At 40.7% G+C, this 23,704-nt stretch overlaps 1 protein-coding gene across 3 annotated transcripts; it reads right to left on the reverse strand.

Annotated features, from left to right (window-relative positions):
- Window positions 1-501: 501 nt before the first annotated feature.
- BMS1 (BMS1 ribosome biogenesis factor) lies at window positions 502-22,756 on the reverse strand. 3 transcript variants are annotated; one of them, XM_064430311.1, is made up of 23 exons: window positions 22,632-22,756; window positions 22,036-22,273; window positions 21,463-21,653; window positions 21,004-21,083; window positions 19,394-19,582; window positions 18,760-18,902; window positions 17,423-17,544; window positions 16,617-16,813; window positions 15,776-15,912; window positions 14,452-15,290; window positions 13,571-13,672; window positions 12,495-12,652; window positions 11,922-12,003; window positions 10,914-10,990; window positions 9,694-9,879; window positions 8,108-8,296; window positions 7,325-7,505; window positions 6,774-6,832; window positions 4,619-4,741; window positions 3,459-3,606; window positions 2,394-2,569; window positions 1,735-1,896; window positions 502-1,026 (listed from the first exon to the last, which is right to left on the reverse strand). In XM_064430311.1, exons 2-23 carry the CDS (start codon window positions 22,209-22,211, stop codon window positions 790-792), a joined length of 3,954 nt encoding a protein of 1,317 aa, XP_064286381.1. In that variant the 5' UTR covers window positions 22,212-22,273; window positions 22,632-22,756; the 3' UTR covers window positions 502-789. The 3 variants fall into 3 exon arrangements, with proteins under 3 accessions (XP_064286381.1, XP_064286382.1, XP_064286380.1); XM_064430312.1 differs by having other exon boundaries at window positions 22,636-22,738; XM_064430310.1 differs by lacking the exon at window positions 22,632-22,756 and adding an exon at window positions 22,502-22,617.
- Between the last annotated feature and the right edge of the window lie 948 nt (window positions 22,757-23,704).

The following is a 23,704-nucleotide window of genomic DNA, read 5'->3' on the forward strand; positions in this document are numbered from 1 at the left end:
CTAACAGTGTACCATGAAACCAAGCTGGCTGGACACAGGAAGATCTACCCAAAGGAAGCAAGTTACCCTGTCAGTGCTTACCCCACAGAAAATCACAGAGTAGCTACACACATTTGGGAAAGGTCTGATACTGTTTGCCCAGAAAGCTGCAGTGAGGGAGGGACCTACTGACAGCCTCAGGGTGCCCAAACTGGCCAAGTAATACAAGATCTAGATGCAACACTATTTTGAAGATCTGCTTAATAACCTAGTGAGAGATGGAAAAAACTGAGATGCTTCCATGCAGGGGGAAATGCTCTAAGTACAGGAGTGAGCTACTCTGATCAAAGATAAAGAATTTCCCAAACTCCTACCCACAAACTGTTGATCTTCACACCTTTTAATAAGAGATTTGCCAAGGGCAAAATTTAGGTAATAGCTCAAAGCAAGGGACATATTTGGAGACATTATGGGGAGTTTTCTTCCACAGAAGTCACTAGGACAAAACACAAAGAAGCAATATTCTGTAATTGATTAAAATACTTTATTGGCTAGACAGAAATATGCAGTATGCATAGAAATATACTGAAATACAAAGTCCTCCAGAATATTCCTGTATAAAAACCACAATTCATACTTCTACATCTTATTTATATACAATACCAAATGTTTTCAAGAGTGTGAGGTCATATTTGCATTTTTCTTCTTCTCTTGAAAGTACATCTGTGTAGTCCAAGGCCTTTTTGTTTCTTCAAGAGATAATTGCACAGCTACCCTATTTCCTCATTTGGCCTGAAATCTGATGAAATTTCACATACTCTTCTCTCCCTTACTAGATCCTTTCAAGCTTGACTTCTGCCTCTTTTTCTCCCTTTGTCCCAGGATGCGATAGACTTTTTTCTTAGCCTCCTTTTGCCTCTTGAATTTCTGTTCATCCTCCTTCTGCTTAACTTTGAGATACTCTTTAAGCTGTTCCCGATGCTTTACTTTGGCTTTATTTATCTTGTAATTATTCACTGTACTCAAAGCACTGAGCAGAGCTGATATCTAGAACAGAAAATAGACAATCAATATACATGCAGCTCAGTTTTGGTGAGCAAGAAACAGTGTAACCAGCAGACACACATAATGAATCACAGATTCAAGGCAAGTTTCTAATTATCTCTGCACCTGTTACCCAATTTCTAAAATGGTTTAATTATTTATCCTGTTAGGAAGTTAATCAAAGCTTTAATTTTTGTGAACTCTGATTTTGGTTAGATAGCTTTTAAAAGGCTATGCCTAATTGCTACTATAGAACACTTAAACTGCAGTTTGGATCTTCTTGCCTCTGCAAGCACTCTAATTCTCAATTTTGGAAGCAGAGTATTTGCTTCAAATCCTGTCTGTGTTAATAATGCATGGCAATGACAAGTCAAATAAAAAACTGCAGCTGCCAATTTAAGTCACCCATAATATGAGAGCACTAAATCCAAGTGAAATACCTTGCAAGTGCTGTGACAAGGACAAAAGTCGTATTTAGGCTTCAGGTGCCCTACTAGTCTAAAAAATAGACACCATCCACTCAGTGACAGTTCCATATACATACTGTGTGCCAAACAGGAACAAAACAAATTGCAAGTGGTCGTTTTCCACTAGGAACATATATATCTTCAGCATTAGCAGTAGATTCAAATGCCAAAACAATAGTTAGAAAAGCTTTAAACAACACATTTACCCTTCAGGAGTCCTTGTTTCAGAGTAAGTGATAATTACCTTCTTTTCATGAGGCTCCCTGATAACAGCTGGTCTCCACTGGTCTTTTGGAGTTTTGCCTTTCTTCTCAAGATTCTTAGGCTTGTTCTTAAAAGGCAGTGCCTTCTGCAGTGCTTTAGGAATGTGGAGCTTATTGAAGTGCCTCTTCTCCCTCACAATAGGCTAAAAGAATAAATACAGAACATATGTATAACACCCATGATCTTAAAAAGCTTTTATTTAATTTTTCATCTTTCAGCAGGGAAAATACCCCACAAAGCACCACAAACCAAAATACAAATGCATACCCCTCAAAAAACCCCAAACCAAACAAACCACAAAAAACACAAACCAAAAGTTAAAAAATTAACATCTTCTGACATCCTTGGACTGAAATGTAAATTATATGTTCAGCCCAATTACTACAGCAGAAGTCTCTGTAAGCTTCTGGAGAAGACTTCTACCCTGCAGATTACTTTATAAACTTAAATTGACCCATAACAATCTACTCTCAACTGTTTTATTTCCATCTCATGCCAGGACTGTGCCTTGTAGATAAAAATTTGAAGTCACACATGCATGTGTATGAACATGTATTTATACTGCTCTCAGTTTGCACAGGTATGAGACACACTGCAAATTTGACTGGTTTTAAAAAACAAAACAAAACAGAAACATACCTTATAGAGAGAATCCTTGTTTTGTTTCAGTTTGATGCCTCGCTCATACCTCAGCTGGCCTGTTGTCTTCATTCCACTCCAGCTATCTTTCTCACCTGCTGGTTTCAGCAGGGATGTTACGGGGTTATAAAACGTTGGGATAGAAACAGGATACCAAGTCCTCACAAAAACAATATCTGAAAGAAAAGGGAACGTTACTTGGCTCTAGAAATATGAAATGTAGAGTTCATCACATCCACACTAAGCAAAGATTGCCTGAACAGAACAGATACTACACCACATGCTAGCATTGTGTTTGGTATATAGACCACATGTCTTCTGAGCTGAATTGTGGTAAAAGCAATGCAAAATTCCCTAAAGGCATGAACAGCAGACATTCCTGAAAAGTAGGCAGCTAAATACCATCCTGTTCATCATTCATATTCAAGAACAAGCAAGAGAATTCATATATGTAGATGTACCTGCATAATTACTGACAAAGCCAATTTTCTTTTCCTTTGCCTATATTTATAAAAGAACTAACTTGCTTTTATTTTGTACTAGCTGTGATTTTGGTGTGTTTAGGAAACTAGGTCATATAAACCCAAGTAAGTATAAACTCATATTCTCAATATCACAGTGACACTCAGCAAACACAGGAGATCCTCTGCACAGTTTCCCCAAAAGGTTACAGAAAAAAAGTTTACTGGAGTTACAATACCAGTCCTTGGACTTCTCAGAAAAGTGTCCTTCTAGCACTTGTACCACTAAATTCAACTCATCATGTTCAAGGAGAAAGGCTGTGTAAAACACTAAAACCATGCTGTGAAAGCATTAAAACACTTGAAGATGCATGTCGTCAACTCAAGCCTTTTCATCTGCATTCTGTATGACTTCTGAGTATAAGTGAAAGAAATCCAACATAAAATATACATCTTTTGAATTTCACTCTGCATCTCACAAGGTATTTCTTACTCTAAGAATTCACATCTCAATTATCAGATCTCGGAATTCTGAGACACAGCTTTACAATCTGTGAAGAAGGATGAAAGTTGTGTGATAACTTACATGCAGTGTGCAACTTACCACTCATCAGCAGCTTGTCTTCAAATGTTGCCCTGAAAGCACCCACGGGAGCTCGGAGGGCCTTTTTGATCTGTCCTCGGATGCCGCTCACGCTACGGATCGCTGCACCCTCAAATTTAGCCACTTCCAACTGAGAGTTAAACATTCCCTGAAAATGTGAATTACCCACCGTCATTCAAGACGCCAAGTCTCTCTCCGTGACCCAGGCCACAAAACCAGAATTCCCACAAGCATATCTTATAAAGAAACAGGAGCATAGCACTGTCTTTAGACTAAGAGTGCTGATCATGCCAAAAACCCACTGAGCTGACTTAGGTGAGCTACTGAAAGCAATCTACTTAGTCACCTATCACAGGCAAGTTGCTAACCATTAAATATATATATTTAAAATTTCAAAACAGAACATATTTACAGAAGCTTTACAGTTCTCCTTTAAAGTAATTTGCTGGAACACAGAATACCTAAAAAGCAAGCAAACTGCCCTAAGTTGCTAGTTCTGAGATTCTAATATGATACTGTTCTTGAAGGTTTGTGCTTCTTGCATGTATCACAAGAAAAACACGAAAAAAAAAAATCTATCTAAGCCTAGTGCAAATACTTGAGTGCTTAATTGCTGGGATCACTGCTTAGCTGCTTGGTGCTCAAATGCAGAACAACCTAAGCTCTCCCTGAGCCTGAAAGGCCAGCTAAGCACAGTGGGAAGGTCAGTGAACATTCACTTCTGCAGCACTTCCTACCCCAAACATTTTTTAACTGTAACTGAGAAGCCTTAAGCACTGGTAGAAGTCTCCTTTGTGTCCAGAGCTGAAATTTAGTGGGATCAGACTTGTACCAAGCACAGGTTTACATCCTCCAAAGGTGTCTGCCACTGCTAATCAGTGGGTTTTAGGAAAAAAGCAGGGGGTGGGATCACACTGAATGTGAATCAGGAGACTGTTCCAGAATTTTTTGTCTGGTTAACAATTATTCGTATTTTTGGTAATAACCAGTACCTTTAGATCACATGCAACGGAGCTCAAAAAACCACAGGCAGCTCCTGAGATCCAGAACAGCATTCAACAATAACTGAGAACTTATGCCTCAGGAAAAACAAGCCCAGGTTGTATTCCTTCCTAACATCAGTACATCTGGTTTTACAGTATACATACCTATGAACTTACCTTAATAAAACAAGTGTTCTTGAAAATTTTGAATGGAAAACCGGTTAGCTTTAATTTCTTTACAATAGTTATGGATTTATCTAAATCAAGCACAACTCCTGTGGCAGCAATCCGGAAGTCAGGCTGAAACATCAGACATGAAAGACACTACTGAATGTGTATTTCTCAGTGAAGACACCATTTAGAAGCATACAATCATAAAATAGTTGGATTGGAAGGTCATCTAGATGACTTCTAAAGGTTATTTAGTCCCACCCCCCTGAAGTGAGCAGGGACACCTTTCCAATAGATCAGGTTGCTCAGAGCCCCATCCAGTCTGACTTTGAATATTTCTAGGGATAGGGCATCCACAACCTCTCTCATCAAGCTGTTAAGTGTTTGACCACCCTTGTTGTAAAAAACTTTCTTCTCATATCTGGTCTAAATCAACTCTTTTAATTTAAAATCATGCCCCCTTATCCTGTCACGGCAGGCCCTGCTAAGTTTATCCCCATATTTAAGCCCCCCTTATGTACTGAAAGGCTGCAATGAGGTCTCCCCAGAGCTCTCTCTTCTCCATGATGAACCCCAACTCTCTCACAGCCTTTCCTCCTGGGAGAGGTGCTCCATCCCTCCAATAATCTTTGTGACTGTCCTCTGGACCTGCTCCCACAGGTCCCTGTGTTTCCTGTGCTGAGGGCCCCAAGGCTGGCCGTGGTACTGCAGCTGGGTCTCACCAGGGCAGAGCAAAGGGGCAGAATCCCCTCCCTTGCTCTGCTGCTGGCACTGCTCTTGCTGCAGCCCAGGATGTGATTTGCTCTCTGGGCTGCAAGTCCACATGACCACAGCACGTCCAGCCTCTCGCCCACCAGAATCCCCACGTCCCTCCCAGCAGGGGCTGCTCTCAATCCCTTCACTGCACAATCTGCACTGCACTGCGGGTTGCCCCAGGTCTGGTGCAGGACCTTGCACTTGGCCTTGTTGAACGTTATGGGCCTCCCTCAGGACCACTTCTCAAGGTTCTTCTGGACTGCATTCCATTCCTCAGGCACGCCAACCACTCAGCTTGGTGGTGCCTGCAAACTCCTGTGCCACTGATGGTCAGTGCTGATCAAACAGTGCTGGTCCCAGTACAGACTGCTGAGGGACACCACCTGTCACCACTGCACATCAGGACACTGCGCTGTTTACCACCACCCTCCAGATTTGGCCATTCAACCTCCTCCACTGAACAGTCCACCCATTGAAGGAATATCTTTCCAATTTAGAGAGAAGGATGTTGTGGGGCACCTGCACTCCACATTTCACTTTTAAGATTCAGAATTTCTAACCTTTACAGAAGTAATGCAGCATGAAAAATGCAGATTGACTAGTACAGACTAGTTGAGGTGCTGCTGACATAACATTCCTACCATTCACTAATGAGATTTCCAGAACTGCCATTTTAATTACCTTGGAAACCATCTGAAAGTCCTTGTGATCTACCTCACCGTGTTCTCTTTATGAAACGGAATCTTACTCAGACAGAAAGTCTCAAAGGAGAAATGCTTTGTGCACTGCTCTAAGACACTGTACTATGCGAGGGACACATGATGAAAACAGACTTTTAAAACATGTAAAAAGACAACTGTGCAATAGTACTTGGAGGCATATTTTAGGAAGGAGATAATCACCACTCTGATTACTGACAAGCTCATCACAATGCCATGCAAAGCTTTTGTTACCAATTGTCTGCAAACATGAACCTACCTTTGATTAATATATATCTAATAAAGATATCTGATAAATACTGCTTTAACACTATTTAAATTGGAATTGCTTGGTTTTGAAGGGACCTCAAAGATCATCTCATTCCAACACCTCTGCCATGGGCACCTTCCAGTAGACCAGGCTGCTCATGGCCCCATGCAACCTGTGCCAGAGCCTCATCACCCTCACAATACACAATTTCTTCCTGAAATTTGTTAAAAAAACCCAAACAAACCAACAAAAAAAATCTTCTCCATACAGTTTCCCACCTCAACATAACACACCTTTCAAAAACTTGAGTCCAGCTACTTTCATAGTTCCTACAACTGCTGTTTTATCATAATGTAAACCTTCTTCCCAAAAAACATATATTTTGCCCAAATATCCATAGAAAGCATTAATAAACATTCTGTAGTAACAAACCTACCGTCGTGCCACTGACAGACTGCACTGCCAAAAATCCTGTCCCCTGAGGAGTGATGGGCCCTAAAAGAAAATTACATGTAAAAATTTCTGAGAAGTTTTACTACACAATATCTAGCCCCTATTTAAATTCCAAAAGCTTAAAAATACATGACAAATATACTCAATTGAGAAAACCAAAGTTTAAAGAACTCAAACTATTGCTCACATTTAAAGCCCCATAAAGGAATGGTAACCAAGAAGTTACTCATGCAAGGGCTGGACCCATAAGGTGTGCAAAGTCTGTCTGAACACAAATCAGGCTCCTCGTCAATATGCTACAACTCAGCAGAATGCTGAGAATTTGTTTAAAAGCCAAGCAATTGACAGATCATTTAAATAATGCACAAATATTAGTGAACTGCCTATTTTCCCACACTACTTGGTGTTATTTTTTGTTCCACGGGGAAGTTTCAAGAGCTGCACTCCTCATTGCAGGAGCTGCATTCCCTGGTACAGCCCGCAAAGCCCGAGAGCTGCAGGTGCAGAAGTGAGGGGCACAGGAGCTCAGCTCACCCCAGAAGGCTGCCCCGCAGTGCATGTGCTGCGGGGTGTACTTCAGCAGCCGGTGCCGCCCGTTGTGGTCCTCGATGTAGAACATGGGGATGGTCTGGAAGCGCCTCCAGCCCAGAGACAGGATCAGGGGATCGCGCGTCTTCAGGATCTTCTTGTACCACCGGTGCTTCTTCAGGCGCAGCTGATGAGGAGAGAGGGTGAGAGTGCTACTACAGGGTGGCAGCAGTGATTCTGACATTCAAGCCTTAGTTTTTCAGGAATGATTGAAAACAATTTCTATCTACACTAGAATTTTTTATACATTAGGTTTTATCTTTGTTTATCTTCAATAACATTAGGTTGACTGGGAAGATCAATCAGTATTTCACTCACTCTGAAGCCATGTGTGTATGCATACAAGCAAGTATTATATTAAAAATACATTTATATATGTGCTAGTAGCTTTTCTGTAGTAACTTGTATATAGATCATGAAGGTCAGAGTACAATTAATGTTTGCAATTTAGCAATCACAGTATCAGACCTTAGTCCTGAAACACTTCTGCAGCTGAACATCAAACAACAGTAACCTTTTCCAGTTATCCAATTAAGCCTGTAAAGATCCAGAATCTGCTGCTGTAGAATTACACTGTGTGTCTAAAGCAAATCCCCTATTCAGGAGACAAGGATGGAAGTTTCTCTGTGTTTACTGTATTTTAAGTACACAGAAAGCAGTAACTGCTTTCAGACACCCTGAAGCACACCTGCACTGAGATAAAACACACTCAGCCCTTTGGCTCCGTACCTGCACATAGCCGACATTTCCCTCGCTGTTGCCGAGACCACCCAGGATGATGGGATAATGAGGATCAAAGTTCAGGACAAATTCACACGGCACATTCTCAATCTCTATTCGAACATACATGCCAGGCCTGAATCCCTCATACTGCACTCTGGTCTCATCATCCTGGTCTTCAAATTCTGCTCGATTAAGCTATGTGACAAAGACATAATTCACAAAATTCAAGTATTACCAACTTGTTCAGGAAGGGATGGTTCTATTTAAAACATTCTAACATTTATATAAATCTTTTTGAGAGAGATCTAACAGGTTTTGTGACTTTCTCTTCAGAGGAAGATCTCTACCACCACAAAGCCCTTCCAATTTAGGATCCCAGGTGGGCCTGCTAGTCTGCTTGAAAGACAGTACCCAAGAGAAGCAAATGGCCAAGTGACTTCTGATACACTTTTCACTATGGTGGCCTTGGATTTTAAAGATACAACTGTCCAAAGTACATTTTTTGATTTAGGAGCCCAAGTATTACCTTTTAAAGTTAATGTCCTGATCTTTAAGGTGTCACTTCATGACATCATGTTGCAACTCAGCAACTTCAAATTATTTTTGTGCATCCTCACATTGTACATCATCAAAAGCTCTTCTGTACCATGGGACAAGAAAGCAGATACTGTACAAATATTTAAAAAGATCTCCTCATGAATAACAGGAGCCTCACTCTCCTGTTCTAGCTCCTGATGTTCAGCTACCCATAAGACACTGATTCTTTTACTGGAATGTCCTTCTTAACCCTTTAAGTGCTCTCAGTGCATCAGCATACCAGAGTTCATATTATCCTTTGTGACAGAGGGTAATACAAGCAGGTAAGGATTAACTTAACAACTACTCAGGGCAAAATTTTGTCAGAAGACAAGACAGTGAAGTTATTAACATTATTGAAGTTATTAATGTAAGGCAGTGTTCTCCCAAGTCAGTCAAAGAAGGAAGCTACTTTTAAGCTTACAAGTTCTCATGTAAATAAACAAAGGCCTGGAACAAAACCAACACCTCACATTCTGGATACAGTTACACTGAAGACTTCTACCACATGTACAGAGCAATAGTCATTAATTATTTTTTCCTCAAAATAACTTCACAGTTGGATGAAAAAGAGTATGTACTTATCCATTAATAACAGTGCAAAAAATCACACTAAAAATACTACCAGGAAAATATATGGCAGAAATTAATATGAGGAGAATTTTCACCTTCCTACACATAAAAGGATGCCTTTTTATTTAGAAACTTTTTACGCAGTTGAAGTTTAGATGATACATCCTGGCTTATTCAGTGATTTAAAGTATGGTTAAATACTGCACTCAGTTTAAAGTAAGTTTTCATTTGTTTGGCTTGTTTGCTTGTTTTCCTTTCCAGATAACAGAATCAAAACGTTCAAGCATAAAAAAAAGCACAAGCATGTATTTCTTTGTGTGCACTTTCTGAAATACCTCCTGAGCATCACCTGTGTCTCCAGGAAAAAACCTCTGGGAGACAAACTCTGTGGAGCATTTTGGAAGACAAGTAGCTAGATAAATTGTCAAACTAGCAGATTGTACCTGTGCTTGTTTATGCATTTCTTCTTTAAGATCATCAAAGTATGTGGCATCCCCTTCATCATATTCTGCATCAAACATTTCTTTAAGTTTCCTTTTCTTATCCATGCGCTCCTTTTTCTTTTCTTCCTCCTCAGGTTCTGGTTTGGACATTTTTTCATCTTCCTCCTCCTCTTCTTCACTTCCAGACTAATCAACAATAAGTTGTCAAACATGTAAAATGGTTCACTGAAAATGACCTATTCTGATCAACAGTTTGATAAATATTATTAAACAAAACTTTTATAGATATGATTAAACAGTAATTTCTTATAGTGACAATTATTAGACATTTGAAAAACATTTCCATTTTAGACAGAAATTAGTAAGCTATTCATACGAGGAGACAACTTCAGCAAGGACCAAAAGATCTCATGATCTAATCATATCCCTTTTCACTGACAAAACTTTTTTGACTAAAGATCACTTTAATGTAAGGGAACAGACCCTAGAACTGACCTACCTCTTATTCTAGAGCTAATATAAGCATTTATAATACAGGAGGAAAAGAAAGTAATTGTTGACAGCATTGAGCAAGCTGGAAGCACTCTGGAGACCAGGGAGAAGGAAGTTTGTTCACAGACCATTTAAAAACTGCCAAAATTATGCCATTACCCTCAATTTTGTAATGAATGCAAAACCATCAAGTTGCTCAGTCCAAAAAGAAATTGATTTTTCAGTTTGTACTGTCACAGACAACTACAGTTCTGTTACTGGAAGATATCCAAGCCGCAGTATAAAATTGCTTCCACCAACCTCCTTTATGCAGATAAGAGGAATGAACTAGGAAACTGTGTCAAGTTCCCATTATTTGTTGTGTTTAAACAGAGTGCTATAATCTTCTGCATCAGATGAGATGACATAGTACAAACAGTTATGATTACATTTGGTTTTAAAATACTTCTGTCCTGCCTCCAGATCCTCCAGCTCTTGATTAAGCCTGACACCTACTGTTAAATAAGTGAGATGACTTCTATATAATTAACTATAAACAAAAATTCAGGCTCAGGCTAAAAACATGCCACTCTAGATAAAGTCAGTAATAAACATAAATTTTCTTTCCTGCTTCCACTGATTTCCTTCCTATTGATTCTATGAACACCAAATTTATTAAATAGGATGCCTATCACTTGATAAGAAACACACACTTATGTTGCTAAAGAACATAAAAATGCAGATCAGACCTGCTCTCCTCCAGTAGCAGCCTTTCCTTTGTGCACAACCCCAGTTTCCAGATCTTCAAAATCTCCATACAGCTCTTCTGCAACAGTGAGCACCCAAGACAAGTGAGCATTAGTAAACCATTCTGCTGTATTGCTCCACACCATCTCCCATGTGTTCAGCACTATGCATTTCTCTGTGCTGCTGTGGAGATTAGTCTCAGCCCAAATATTTTTGATTCCCATCAAGTTTTATATGTTTCTTCTGACCCCTGTAGAGCTTCAGCTGGAAATTCCCAGCTAATCTCAACGTGGCTCCTCCTTTACCCTTTCAACACTTACGATTTAAAAAATGTAAATGGAAGTTTAGATCACCCCCAAATGACTCCCAATACATTAGTTTGACACAAGACACCAGCAGAGCAATTGAGCTCCTATGTTTAATTAAAAAAAAAATATAGCTGATAGTCTTTAGGTTAAAAACATAGAAGCCTGTTAAAGCACAATCATGATGCATGTAAGATACAGCCACATTATCAATTTTTTTAAGTATTTCCTAATTTAAAAAAAAAAGCCAAACAAACAAAAACAGCACCTCCAAAACATCTGACAATAGATCTCACTTTTCAGCCAAATGTGAAAGGCAAATTTGTCTTCCCAATAAAGAATAGTTTCTGTTTATTTCTAACATGGCTATCCAAAAGATAAACCATATATGACAAATAGATGAACTCAGACACATAATTCAAAGCTGGCATGTCCAAGTGTTGAGACTAAGGACTCAATTTTGTAATTTAAATTACATACTCTATTTTTTGGAAAGCAAATTTCCAGAATGTGGTATGTGCCTACGGTTTCTACAGAGATTGAAAGCAATTATGTTAATATCTATATAATAATTTATATAATAATTTGAAAAAAAAACCCTGCAAGTGTTGCACTAAGATACAATATTCTACACACATAACTAAAAAGTCATACTTTTCTTAAAAACCCTGTATACAGGAATAATTTTAGAAGTGTTACACATACCATCTTCCTCCAACAGCTTTGCTGCATCTTTATCATCCTCCCACTTTCCAGTAACAAAGCAGTCTCGAATACTGCTCATAACCTGCAAAATAAATGTCATTGCCTTGCACAGGTGCACTTATCATCAACAGAAACGTCCCCCAAGACATTCCCCACTCCCCCATCAGACACATCACCTCAGAGACAATTCTCACATGCAGCTCCACATCAAGACAGGATTGTGAACACAGTTTAATTCTTGCCCAAAGGTTTTTGTACTACCAAAATCTCTACGCTACATTGTATTTTCACTTGGGTCTCCCCTGCTTTTTACTTTTTGGTAAATAAAGAAGAAACTATCATCCACCAAATTTCAAGTGAGACAAGCATTAAATTGATTTAATGTAACTTGCCATTCTTGTAAGAACAAACTTTGGAATCTGTTACTCACAGTGACAGCAAGTGGCAGAATCTGAGACACTGTGGCCATAGCTCACACAGGTCTGTTTCAATGACAACTCAGTCATGCTTTATGAGACACAGCCAGGACAGAACCAGGCAGGACATGCAGAAGCAATTATCCAATGGCATTACCTCTTCTAAATCCCAATCTTGCAGCTTTTCTACCAGAAATTTGGAGCAGTCAAGAGCATTAGCCTTCTGTTTGGACGCTTTGTCTGGACGGCTGACACGAAACAAACCTCCAAGTTCATCATCTGCATCCTCGCTCTCCTGGTCCTCATCTTCCACAGCTAAACCAAACACAGAGGCTGTGATGATTTCCCCCACAGTAAAAGCATGAAATTCATTAACCACCTCCCTCCTTATGTTTCCCAACAGCTACAGCAGTTTGAGGAAATAAAAGAACCAAATTGGAACCATTTTAAATGTAAAAGCCTGAAGAAAAGGTACACTGATCCAGTTGTTTTCATAACTGGAATTATATTAAAAAAACATTGCCCAATAAGTAAACAGAGGATGCCTGTTCAATATCACAATCAGAACAATAGCAAAATTATCTGTGAAAAGGAAGGAACAGGAATTAAGCTTGCATGTAAATCAAGAATACCAGACTGGACAATCTGTCAGAAAGTCTCCCCACACCTGCACTGTAGAAGGTTTACAAAGGCCAAATTCTCATCATGTTCTACAAAGGTCCTGCACAGTGAGATTGGCACACTCAGACAACCACTGTAAAAGTTGTGAATTAAAACAGGACAAGTTACATAAATAGCAATTTTCTATTCCTTTTAAGCCAGCTATTTTTCCCTTGGCAAATACCTGATATTAAGTCATGTCACTGTGAGACAGAAATTTCTGAAACCAGCCAACAGACAACATCCCTTTATGAAACACAATTACCACAATGGGTTTGCATAATATGTATCAGATCATTACAAACCTTAAACGTTTGGAAGAAATAACTGTATCAGAAAACATGAGTAACAACTGAGTAGTCTGGAAAATGAACTCAAAATGCTTTTAATGGGAAAAGTAAAAACTGTCTTCTCATTACAATTATTAGTGAAAATGAGCATCAGCAATTAAAAAGTCAATTAACTCTCCTCAAGCCTCTCACCAGAAGACCATGCTCAAATATTCAGACTTGAAAGCTTGGTAACAGCTAAAAGCCAGCATACATTGAGACAAGTTTCCAAAGAGATCTGTACCTGTTCCATACACGAGTTTACGAAGATTGGGAGTTGATCGCTGCTGTCTTAGAAAGGCCTCAGCTGCCTTCTGTGTGAGGTCCTCTTTCCATTTAAGTGCACCTGAAAAGGGGAAAAAATTGCAAAAAAGAACAAGAATCAGCAACTACAAAAATAAATAAGGACATGACAAGAGGCTTAAGAAGTGCAGACACAACCCACAGTTCCTTTTTCTCACACTCCATATATACACAGAAACAAACTGTGGATAACAAATTATACCACTGGTTTGTTTTTTTTAGGATAAAATCTTAAAAATTTATTAACAACAGGAACAGATTTGATCATGTTCAGGATGATACGTGTCTTCTTCACAGACTCTCAAAATGGCTGAGGTTAGGAGAGACTTCTCAAGTCTCTGTGTCCAGCCCCACTGCTCAAGCAGCTGCACCTAAGACAAGCTGCTCAGCACCATGTCAGGTTGGCTTTTGAACATTTCCAAAGATGGAGATTCCTGTTCCAATGCTCAGTGAGCAGCTAATGCATTTTTGTAACATTCCTCCAAACATGTTTTAGTCTTTCTAGATGTAATAGAGCATCATAATTTGTTTTACACACACAGCTATAAAGATTAAAGAGAAGTATATGCAAAATCAATGAAGTTTTGTTTACAAAATGAATCACCTCTGTTTTAGAGGAAGGAAACCTGACACAGCATACTACAATGTAAATGAAAGGCTTAATAGCAAGTATTTCAAGCTTTCCTAATTTGAAGTTTTGCTACTTAAGAATTATATATAAATACACATTTATATATATATGACAGGCAACGTTATGGATTATATCCTTTAACAATTAATAGAATTCAAGTAGACAGTAAAAATTAAAAAGATATAGTCTACCTGTTGTGTCAGCAGAAAGATCTATTTTTTCTTCATACTCCTCTTCCTCTCTCAGCAGGTTCTCCACATCATCATCCTCAGTATCTACACTTTTAACTTTGGTGTGTCTACCACTATCAGCGTTCTTTGCTTTACTGTGCTGAAATTCATTCCTATTTGACTCTTCAGCTTCTAATTCCTCATTTGATGCTCCTTCATCATCACCCTCTTCAAGGGAAGAGTTCTCATCCTCAGACTCTGATGCCTCTTCCGCAGTGCAGTTTCCTGAATCTGTAGTGAGCACTGCTTTTCTTTTGGGACTGTGCTCTGAGATTTGTGGTTTTGTTTCTGTACGTTCACTGTCCATATCATACTGCTTAGATTCAGCTCTTTTACCTGAAGTCTCAAATTCACCACCTGAGCTTTCATCTTCGCAAGTCCTTTGTACATCCCCCTCCTCCTCCTCCTCCTCCTCCTCCTCCTCTTCCTCCATCTCACTGTCTTCAGGGGCAGTTTCTCCTTCTTCTTCAGAGCTCATCTCCAGATCATCATCGCTGTCAGCAAATGCTGGTAGCTCATTCACAGCTTCTTCCTGAGCCACCTCTGTTTTGAGACGCTTGGCTCTCCTAACAGCCATCCCTTCCCGCAAGAGCACTCTCTCACTTTCTTCCTCAGCATCATTTTCATCATCACCATCACTTCCATCTTCAGACACTGCTTCTTCATCTTCTTCTTCTTGGTCGTCTTCCTCATCACTTGCTACATCATCATTTTCCTTCTCATCATCTTCAAACACAGTCTTCCGACGAACTCTTCCAGTCTTCAAATCCACCTGCCTCTCTTCTTTCGGCATCACAAACCTGTTTTCCCAAAGACCACATTTGGGGTAAGATGGGAAAGTACAAGAAAATTTTAATGAAAGAATGAAGCCTCATGTTAATATTGTTAAACAGTTCTACAAATTTCTTTCAAAGAAAGTGAAATTATGTAGACCATTAGAAAGGCACTGGCATCCTTTAATGTTTCTTTACTCTAGACTATTGAATGTTATAGCCAAAAATAATTCCAACAAATTTCTTCATTTTCCATGGCCTGTATTAAAACAGAAATATTATTTGTATCAGCAAGAAATTCCTGGAAGGCAGGACTACACTGCTTGCAAAACTTTCTAGCACCAATTACTTCTATCCTAAAATACAGTGTGGCATATGAGTAATCTCAGAAGAGGAAGAAACACACAATATGTCATTTTACTAGCTGTACTCTATTCAGAATTTTTCCTAAATCAGAGCCTGAAATTAGCGATTCATTCATGCTCAAACACTGCTCAGCATTCAAAACTTACTCTTGTCCTACATCTTCTGAACCCAAGGGTGCAGAGTCCATGAAGAGAGAGACCTTGCTTGATGCCATCTTAACATCAATGGCTGAGTGTGTGGAGATGAGGCTCTGAACAAGTTCCTGATTTGGCCTCACTTCCTCCTGGAAAGACAAGAGTTTTTACTTTTCAATTAAGTTGAATAAACAAATGTCTAAAGACAGCTATCAATCTAAACCAGCAGAAATATGCATATGCAAGAAAAAAACTGCAGAGCATTTTAAAGAAATATTTTCTCAGAATAGAATAGCAAGGTCTCCCCTCCCCTCTTCATATTTCAAGAGTATCTACAATATCAACCCAAAAAAAATTGAAAAGGGACTCCTTCACAATATGCAACCACTACAGTAAATAGCAGCAAACACACCATCACAGACCCAAAGGTATTTAACATTTAGCACAGTACAGAGAAAAAAAAAAGGTAATTAAATTTGTTTGTAGATAATTTTTTTTCTCCCTTTGACCAGTCAAATCCTTGAATTTTTCTCCCAACAATCACCATGTCCTGCAAAATAAAAATAGTAATGGTCCAGCACCAGGAGATTTCATAAATCTTAGGTCAGTATTTGGAAAGTTATTACACAAACTTTAGGTATTTAATATTAAGTGATCTTCCAATGTTTTGTACAATAACAGATAATAGAAATATCCCTTCTCTGAAATCCCTGAAAGAGAAAAGAACTAATTACCCACTATGAATAGATAAGGATTGATTATTTTAAAGTTTATTTTTAAACACTTATTTTGGCTTTAAGGATAAAAACTCTATTTTCCAAGAGAATTCAAACCACCAGCAGCATTCTTTTACCTCCTCTTTTTCATGAGCATGGCTTCCACCAAGGTCAATGTAAACAGCATCTTTATCATACACAATACCCCCCACTCCTGAGAGAGGGGCATAGACAAGCTTCTCCTTCTCATTCAAGGAACGCTTCTTCTGCTGCTCAGGGAGAGCACAGGGGTCTGGCAGGAAACTCACATCACTTACAGTGAAGTCTCCAACACCTGAGGGGACAGACAGTGATTCATCAACAGGAAGCTCTGTACCACACATCCAATTCCTCCTCCTTACCACTGAACTCAAGAAATATACATGAATTCACCAGAATCCTGCAAAGCTTTGTTTGTGTTTTGGCTTGTTTTCAAATGACAAAAACAGCAACTCACTTTTCTGAGCAGGTTTGTAAATTTATTATTACAGTATTTCTTAATTTAAACTTTTTAATCATTCACTTAAAATAGTAAATTATTCAATTCTGACCTTAATAAATATATTACATATTAAATGATTCACATCATTTAAATTAAATTTTCATTATTAGGACTGATATGTTTTACATTTTAAGCACTTTCTAAAGTGATACACTTTTAAAAAATTTTAAATACTGTCAATGACGTGTTTATCAGTGCAACAAAATTGCACAATTAAAAGCAAAACTATTTACAAGATTTATTTTCACAAAAATGTGCATTACGAAAAAAATTTCAAAAACATAACAGGTATTTAGAAAACTGGAAAATCTGTTGTATAACATACTTTAAAGATACAAATAATTTCAGCTATGCTGTTTTTCACAGATCAATAAAGAAAGAATTCTAAGACTGATAAATTACCTGGCATATGAATTTGACTTTTGTTTTTTAGGTGTGCTCCTCTCAGGTATCCATACAGTGATATCTTCCTGTCACATTTGGGATTGATTCTAACATCTTCTGGGTTTGTCAGCTCTTCCATTCTACTCAACATTTAAAATAACAGTTAAAAATATCCAGAGTCTCAATGGTAACTTTTGAGAAAAGGTAATTTATGAGAAGAGAACATCACTGCTCCCACTGCATGATCTACTGACTCTAATAATCAAAACTGAATTATCATAAGAAAGAAAAAATATTTTAAAAACATTTTAGAATTGTATTTTAAAATGTGTATAATTATGTTCAACAAATGTCCAGAAGGTTTACTGACACTTCACTGAACAGGTATTGCTTTCTTAGCACATTTTAACTACTCTTTATCGGCTTTGCACACACAACCCTCCTCTAATCAATGTCACCCTTAGAGGGCAAACAGCAGCATGTCACATTCCCTGCAGCCACACAACACCTTCTTCTCCCTAAGAATGGGGGAGAGCAACACAAAAGCTGCCAGGGAAAAGAGCGGCTCTCTGCAGACAGGAGGGGGAAACTCCTTTCCACTCTGCACAGGGGAGGCAGCACACAGAGCCCGGGAGGAGAATGGGGGACACAACCCAGCTGCAAAGCTCACCCAACAACCATGACACTGCAACACTTACAGCAACCTAAAACAATGTTACTGAAAAGTTACAGAATGTGGGGTTTGCATTTTCCCTCTCTCTGCTTTATGTGTTTTGCAGGACTTTGCACAGTGCTTATCTACTTCTCTGACAATTTTTGCTGAAGAATTAGAGCTAAAGAAGGGGCTCATTCAAGGCACCTTGGATTATTGTGGGAATTTAGTCATAACTGTAAGCACTCTGGTAATAAAATATGAAAGATGAGGTAATTTCTTAAGCAGGCACAGCTGCCATCAAGATTACTTTCATGTTCCAAAGACACTGTGAATCAAATGCTATACTGGGAGAAGAGCAGAAGGGATATTCCAGGGAACTCAGAGGACTAATTCACCAGCTGTTGTTTAATCACTAGAATGCTGTTTCTCTTCTACACAAATTCAGTATACTCATCAACCAAGCAGGATTATTTCAACTATCCTGTCTTTCAAAAGTATTTACATATACCAGAGGCATGTACATGATCTGACACAAGTGAAAACTGAACAGCACAAACCTGGAGAGGCACCTTCCCTTCCCAAAGCCACTCAGGGAGCACCAAACACCCATTCACACACAGAGCTGAGGGCTAACAGCACAGCTTTTCAAACAACAAGGTGCTGTCTAGGCTGAGAATAAGAAAGAGAGAAAAACACACACCTGTCTGCAAGAACATACGGGTGAGACGTTTGCCAAGTGAGAGGCCGGAATTTCATAACCGAGATAAAACGCCCCAAATTGTGAATTTCCTGCTTTTGATATTCTCCATGAACCATCCCAGACAAATAGAACAACTTGGCACCCTAAACACATTAAAAAACATATTAAAAAGACATAAAAACATTAAAAATTATGATTAATACCCATAAAACTAACAAAAAAAGATAACAGAATTATAATTTGCAAATCTTAACTGAAAATTACATTACAACTGGTTCTGAAAGGCCAAACTAACCAGTTTACTTCAACATGAAAATTGTCCCTTAAATCTTAATGGGAAACTCTTCACATCCTCAAGACCTCAAACAGACCTACAAGCAGATCCTCCTAGCACAGCACCTGCATAACAGACCTAGTAACAAATTAAGCAGCTTATCACACTGGGATAGAGAATAACCACACACAAGTATTTTAGCAAACAGAAGAAAGATTAACCAATCTGACACAGTATCAACATTGTTCACTTACCTATTTAAAATATGCAAGAATATAATAAACACTTAAGTATTGACTCACTTTTAATTTAGCTTCCATAAAGCAAAATAAATTAAAAAATTAATGTTAAATGTCATACCGGATACACTTCAGTCCAGAATCTGTGCTTTAACTTCTTTTTAGTCTTCTTCAATTGTTTGTTGTTCTTGAATGTGTCCAAGTGGGTTAGAACTCCCATAATTTTGGGAAAGCCATGTACCTGGCAAATGTTCAGGAACTCAAATGTCTCCATCTCAAATCCAAAGCTGGCATCAATGAGCATGAGAACCTGTAAACAGAATATCCACATTTCACTACAGCAATACCAAAGTGCCCACATGAGCTTATTTCAAAGATCACAGGTTAAACTCTTAAGCTTCTCAGGGACCAAAATTTTGCAAAAGATTCTGTACTTTATTTTCATATACCCTGAAAAACAACTTTGGCTTTTTATTTGAAGTATGGGACTTGGCTGATAAAGATGTTCTAGACACTAGGAATGCAGTAACATTCAGTATTATTATAAGATCTGAACAAGTGTTTACCTGGTGAATTTAAAACATGTAAAATTGATTATCTTCCAAGATTTTCAGGAACATCTTAGAAAATTAATAAAATTTATTAAATTAAATTAATAAAATTTTTACTTATATCTGTGTCTTGGATTCAGTAATGCTGCTAAGGCCAAGTCCTTCTGTAAAATGAAACCAACCTTTTTCCCTTGTTGCAATTGCTGTTACACATCACTAAAATGCACTGACATAGCAGCCAACGGTCACATGAAAATGGAAGCAAAGTTGGTTTAGAGTTTTAACAACAAAGAACTTAAAGCATACAGGAACTGATGACAGATCTTCAAGCACTGATGTAATCTCAACCCCCTAACAACAAATCCAAACAGATTCTCAGCACCATGTGCACACAGAATCTGAAACATCCACCAAATATACCAGCAGAAGTATTTGTACTGTTTGGTACATCTCAGTAGAAAACATAAAAGTAGAAGAATATCTAGATAAGTGAATACATGTATTTAGATTTTATATAGTTAATACTTAGACAAGGATCCCAATACTTAATCACCTGTGAATATTATCAACATGTAAAGTAAAACTCTAAACAAAGGATCAGGCACTGGATCCCCAGGATCAGCTGGTGTAATCTCTTGATCCAAAAGTTGCAAGTAAATTACAACAGTGATCACACTCCACTGAAATCAGCTGTATTACCACAAAACAGACGGAGACAGATACAGTCCTCAGGGTGCACAAAAAACCCCAACCAGTACACTAATACATACTTCCACTTTGAACATTAGTTGAAAACTTCTTGACTAAAACTCATTTTCAGATTTTATATGGTTTAACCATATAAAATTAATGAGAAGCCAGTGTGTCACCTCGGCCTGTGGTAAGATCTCCCACTAGAAGTTTACCAGTTGCATGAAGCCCAGCAGCACTTCCCTTCTTTCACATCCTCCCCATCACACACACACACACTTTACTTTCCCCCACACTCAGGATGAGCAAAGTCCTGGGGTTGTTCCAGAAGGTCTGTCAAAGAGCTCAGGTCTTGTTCTCTTTGAAACCAAAGACAGTTTTGCCTTTGATAGCAAAAAGTGTGTAGAGAAACCAGACATTGGTGCAGTCCAATCAAAAGTAGTGTTTTCAACATAAATTATAGTAGAACTCACATTCCATGCTAACTTACCAAATCAGCAACTTTGGCCAGGTCAATCATTGTGTTAATGTCACATCCACATTCAATAATGGTCAGCCGGCGTTTTTTACCTGAAAACAGAATTAAACATCAAAAACCGCAACAGAGGGAGAAAACCAATTCAGGGAGCAAACAGTTTTCTTTTCAGGTCCCATTCCTGGAGTTCCTCCAGGGTATCTGGGACTCAGATTCTTGTCTAGCATGTAAATCATCCAAAATGCATCACTGCTGAAGTGTCTGTTTCTACCTGCTTATAACTGTACTAATATATAATTTTTTAGCTTAAAATTATCCAATCTTCTTTTACTGTACATATGCCAGATCACACATCCAAATGATATCTTCAAAATTACCAGAAATCATGAGAACATGAACACATCCCAGCTCTCAAAGCAAGACAAGCAAGGAGCACAAAAGAAGCGTTTCCATTTCTCCTATCTTTGTTCTCACCTGAAACGATTGTAACAGGACCCCGGATTTCAACCAGCTTTTGCCTTGTGAAGTTCTTAATGAGACACTTTATTACAGTGCTCTTCCCAACCTTGGGAGGGCCAACCACAACCACCACCACGGGAGGGGGCTCCAGAGGAGTCCGGTCAACCACGGGAATGTGATGCTTTTTAGTCTTCAGATCCTGAGTCCTGAGGAGAAATTTGTAACAAATAAATAAATACAGGAATGTCATGGAGAGTGGCATTTACTGCTTGAAAGACTTCAGTGTTTGCAAAGGCTTGAACACAAAATGGAGCACAAGCAGAGACACCAGGTACAGCTCCTTAAACTCCCACTGGGTCTGAGGAGCTATACTGCTTTCCTGTCGATTAACACAGTGCACAACGCAACAGAGGCACAGAGCACCCCGCTCCTGACACACACACAAACACAGCGGGACTGGGTGAGTGATAACCTGGGCAGACACCCCAGCGGAAATCACACTCTGTGTACGTCTACACAAAGTAACAAGGAGAGCCCAGGCAACTCCCACCGCTCCAGCCGCCTCTGGAGCCGCTCCCCACTGCTCACCGATGGAAAGTCCTGGCCATCCGCACAGCGGACTGCACTGTGAACGCTTTGGGGTTTCTCTTCCGTGCGTTCTCCTCATCGCCTATCCCCAGGTCATTGAGATAACGTTTCCTTTTCTTCTCTGCCTTTGGCCCGCTGTGCTTTGCACGATGCTTCTTCTTCTCTTTTTCCTCCATCTCCCTCGTTCAACAGCTGTTTACAACCGGCAGGATGCCGAGTTCTTCCTCCGTGTGAGCAGCTGGCACAGGCAGAGAGCACAGAGAGCACAGAGAGCACAGTGAGCACAGTGAGCACGTGTGCGCAGCGCACCAGCCGGAGAACACCGTGCAAGCACCGACACACCCGACTCCCGGGGCCCACGCACGGCCTGCCCGGGCCCCGCACTCCCGGGGCAGGGCCGCGGGCCCCGGCCAGGCCGGCAGCGCCCCGGCGGAGCGGCCGAGAGCGGGGAGCAGCCACCACTCACCTGGGCCGTGCGTGCCCGCTCCGGCGCTGTCCCCCCGGCCCGGTGTTATCCCCCCGGCTCGGTGTTATCCCCCAGGCTCGGTGTTATCCCCCCGGCCCGGCGCTGTCCCCCGGCCCACGTGTGCCCGCACCGACCGCTCCGTTGCGGGGCCTCCCTCCCGGAAACAGCGGCTGCGCGCGGAGTTCCGGGCGCGCCGGAGCGCTATTGCGGGCGCACACGGTGTCCCACAGCCCGCACCGGGACGGGAAGCAGGACGGGAAGCGGGAGCCGGCCCCTATGCCGGGAGTAAATGACTCTCCTGCAAGCTCGGTGAAAGCCCGCGGTAGCTGCCCGGCAGGGCCAGCCCACAGCACCCGGAGCGGAGGAGGTGTAGGGAGCCTCAGCTGCCGCGGGCTCGGGGCAGCCCTCTACGAAGTGGCGGCTGCAGCGGTTACTGCGAGGATAAAAAAAAAAAAATAAATCCTTGCCAAGGACTATGGGAGAAGGAACAAGTCAGAGGGCAAAAGCTATGAAGGGCTTTTGCGTGCAGTGCATTGTGAGGGAATGAAGGGATGACGGAAGCAGCGGGGTCTCGGCGCTGAGCCCGGCCTCACGGAGCCCGTCCCGGGACCGAGCCCCGCCCGGGCACCCAGGGCCGCGCTCCCTGAGCCCCGGGAGCGGCGGCTGCACCGCCCCCCGGGCAGCCCGTTCCCGTGACTCATCACCTTCTCCCTGAAGAAACTCTTCCCGATTTCCAACCCAAGCCTCCCCTGCTGCAGGGAACACTATGTCCCCTCCTCCTGTGGCTAACACAGCTGAGGTGGGGCGTTTTGCAGGTACCCAGCCCTGCACCCCCAGGGACATGACCAGGCATGCAGGGGGCACGGCACCCAGGTGAGAAGTGAGCCATTGCTTTATCTCGGGCCTGGGCCCCGCCTGAAGGCCAGTCCCGAGGTGCGCTGGTGGTGCATGCCCTGCGCAATGCAAAACCCTCTTGTCACGGGTGATTCTCCTGATGGCATGAGCCGGCCGTGAGGCGCAGGGCTGCTAACGAGGTGTCCGGCCGTGAGCTGCTCCCTCGTGCTGCTGGCCCCATCCTGCCGCCCAGGCTGCCAGGCGGACTTGCAGGGGCCGTGCCTGGGGCACCAGCCCCGCTGCTGTGAAGAAAGGAATGGGATTTCAGGTTCCCACATAAGGAGCAGCTCGGGCCACCCTGCAGTGCAT

Source organism: Passer domesticus, chromosome 8, assembly GCF_036417665.1.
Source record: "Passer domesticus isolate bPasDom1 chromosome 8, bPasDom1.hap1, whole genome shotgun sequence".
NCBI lineage: Eukaryota > Metazoa > Chordata > Aves > Passeriformes > Passeridae > Passer > Passer domesticus.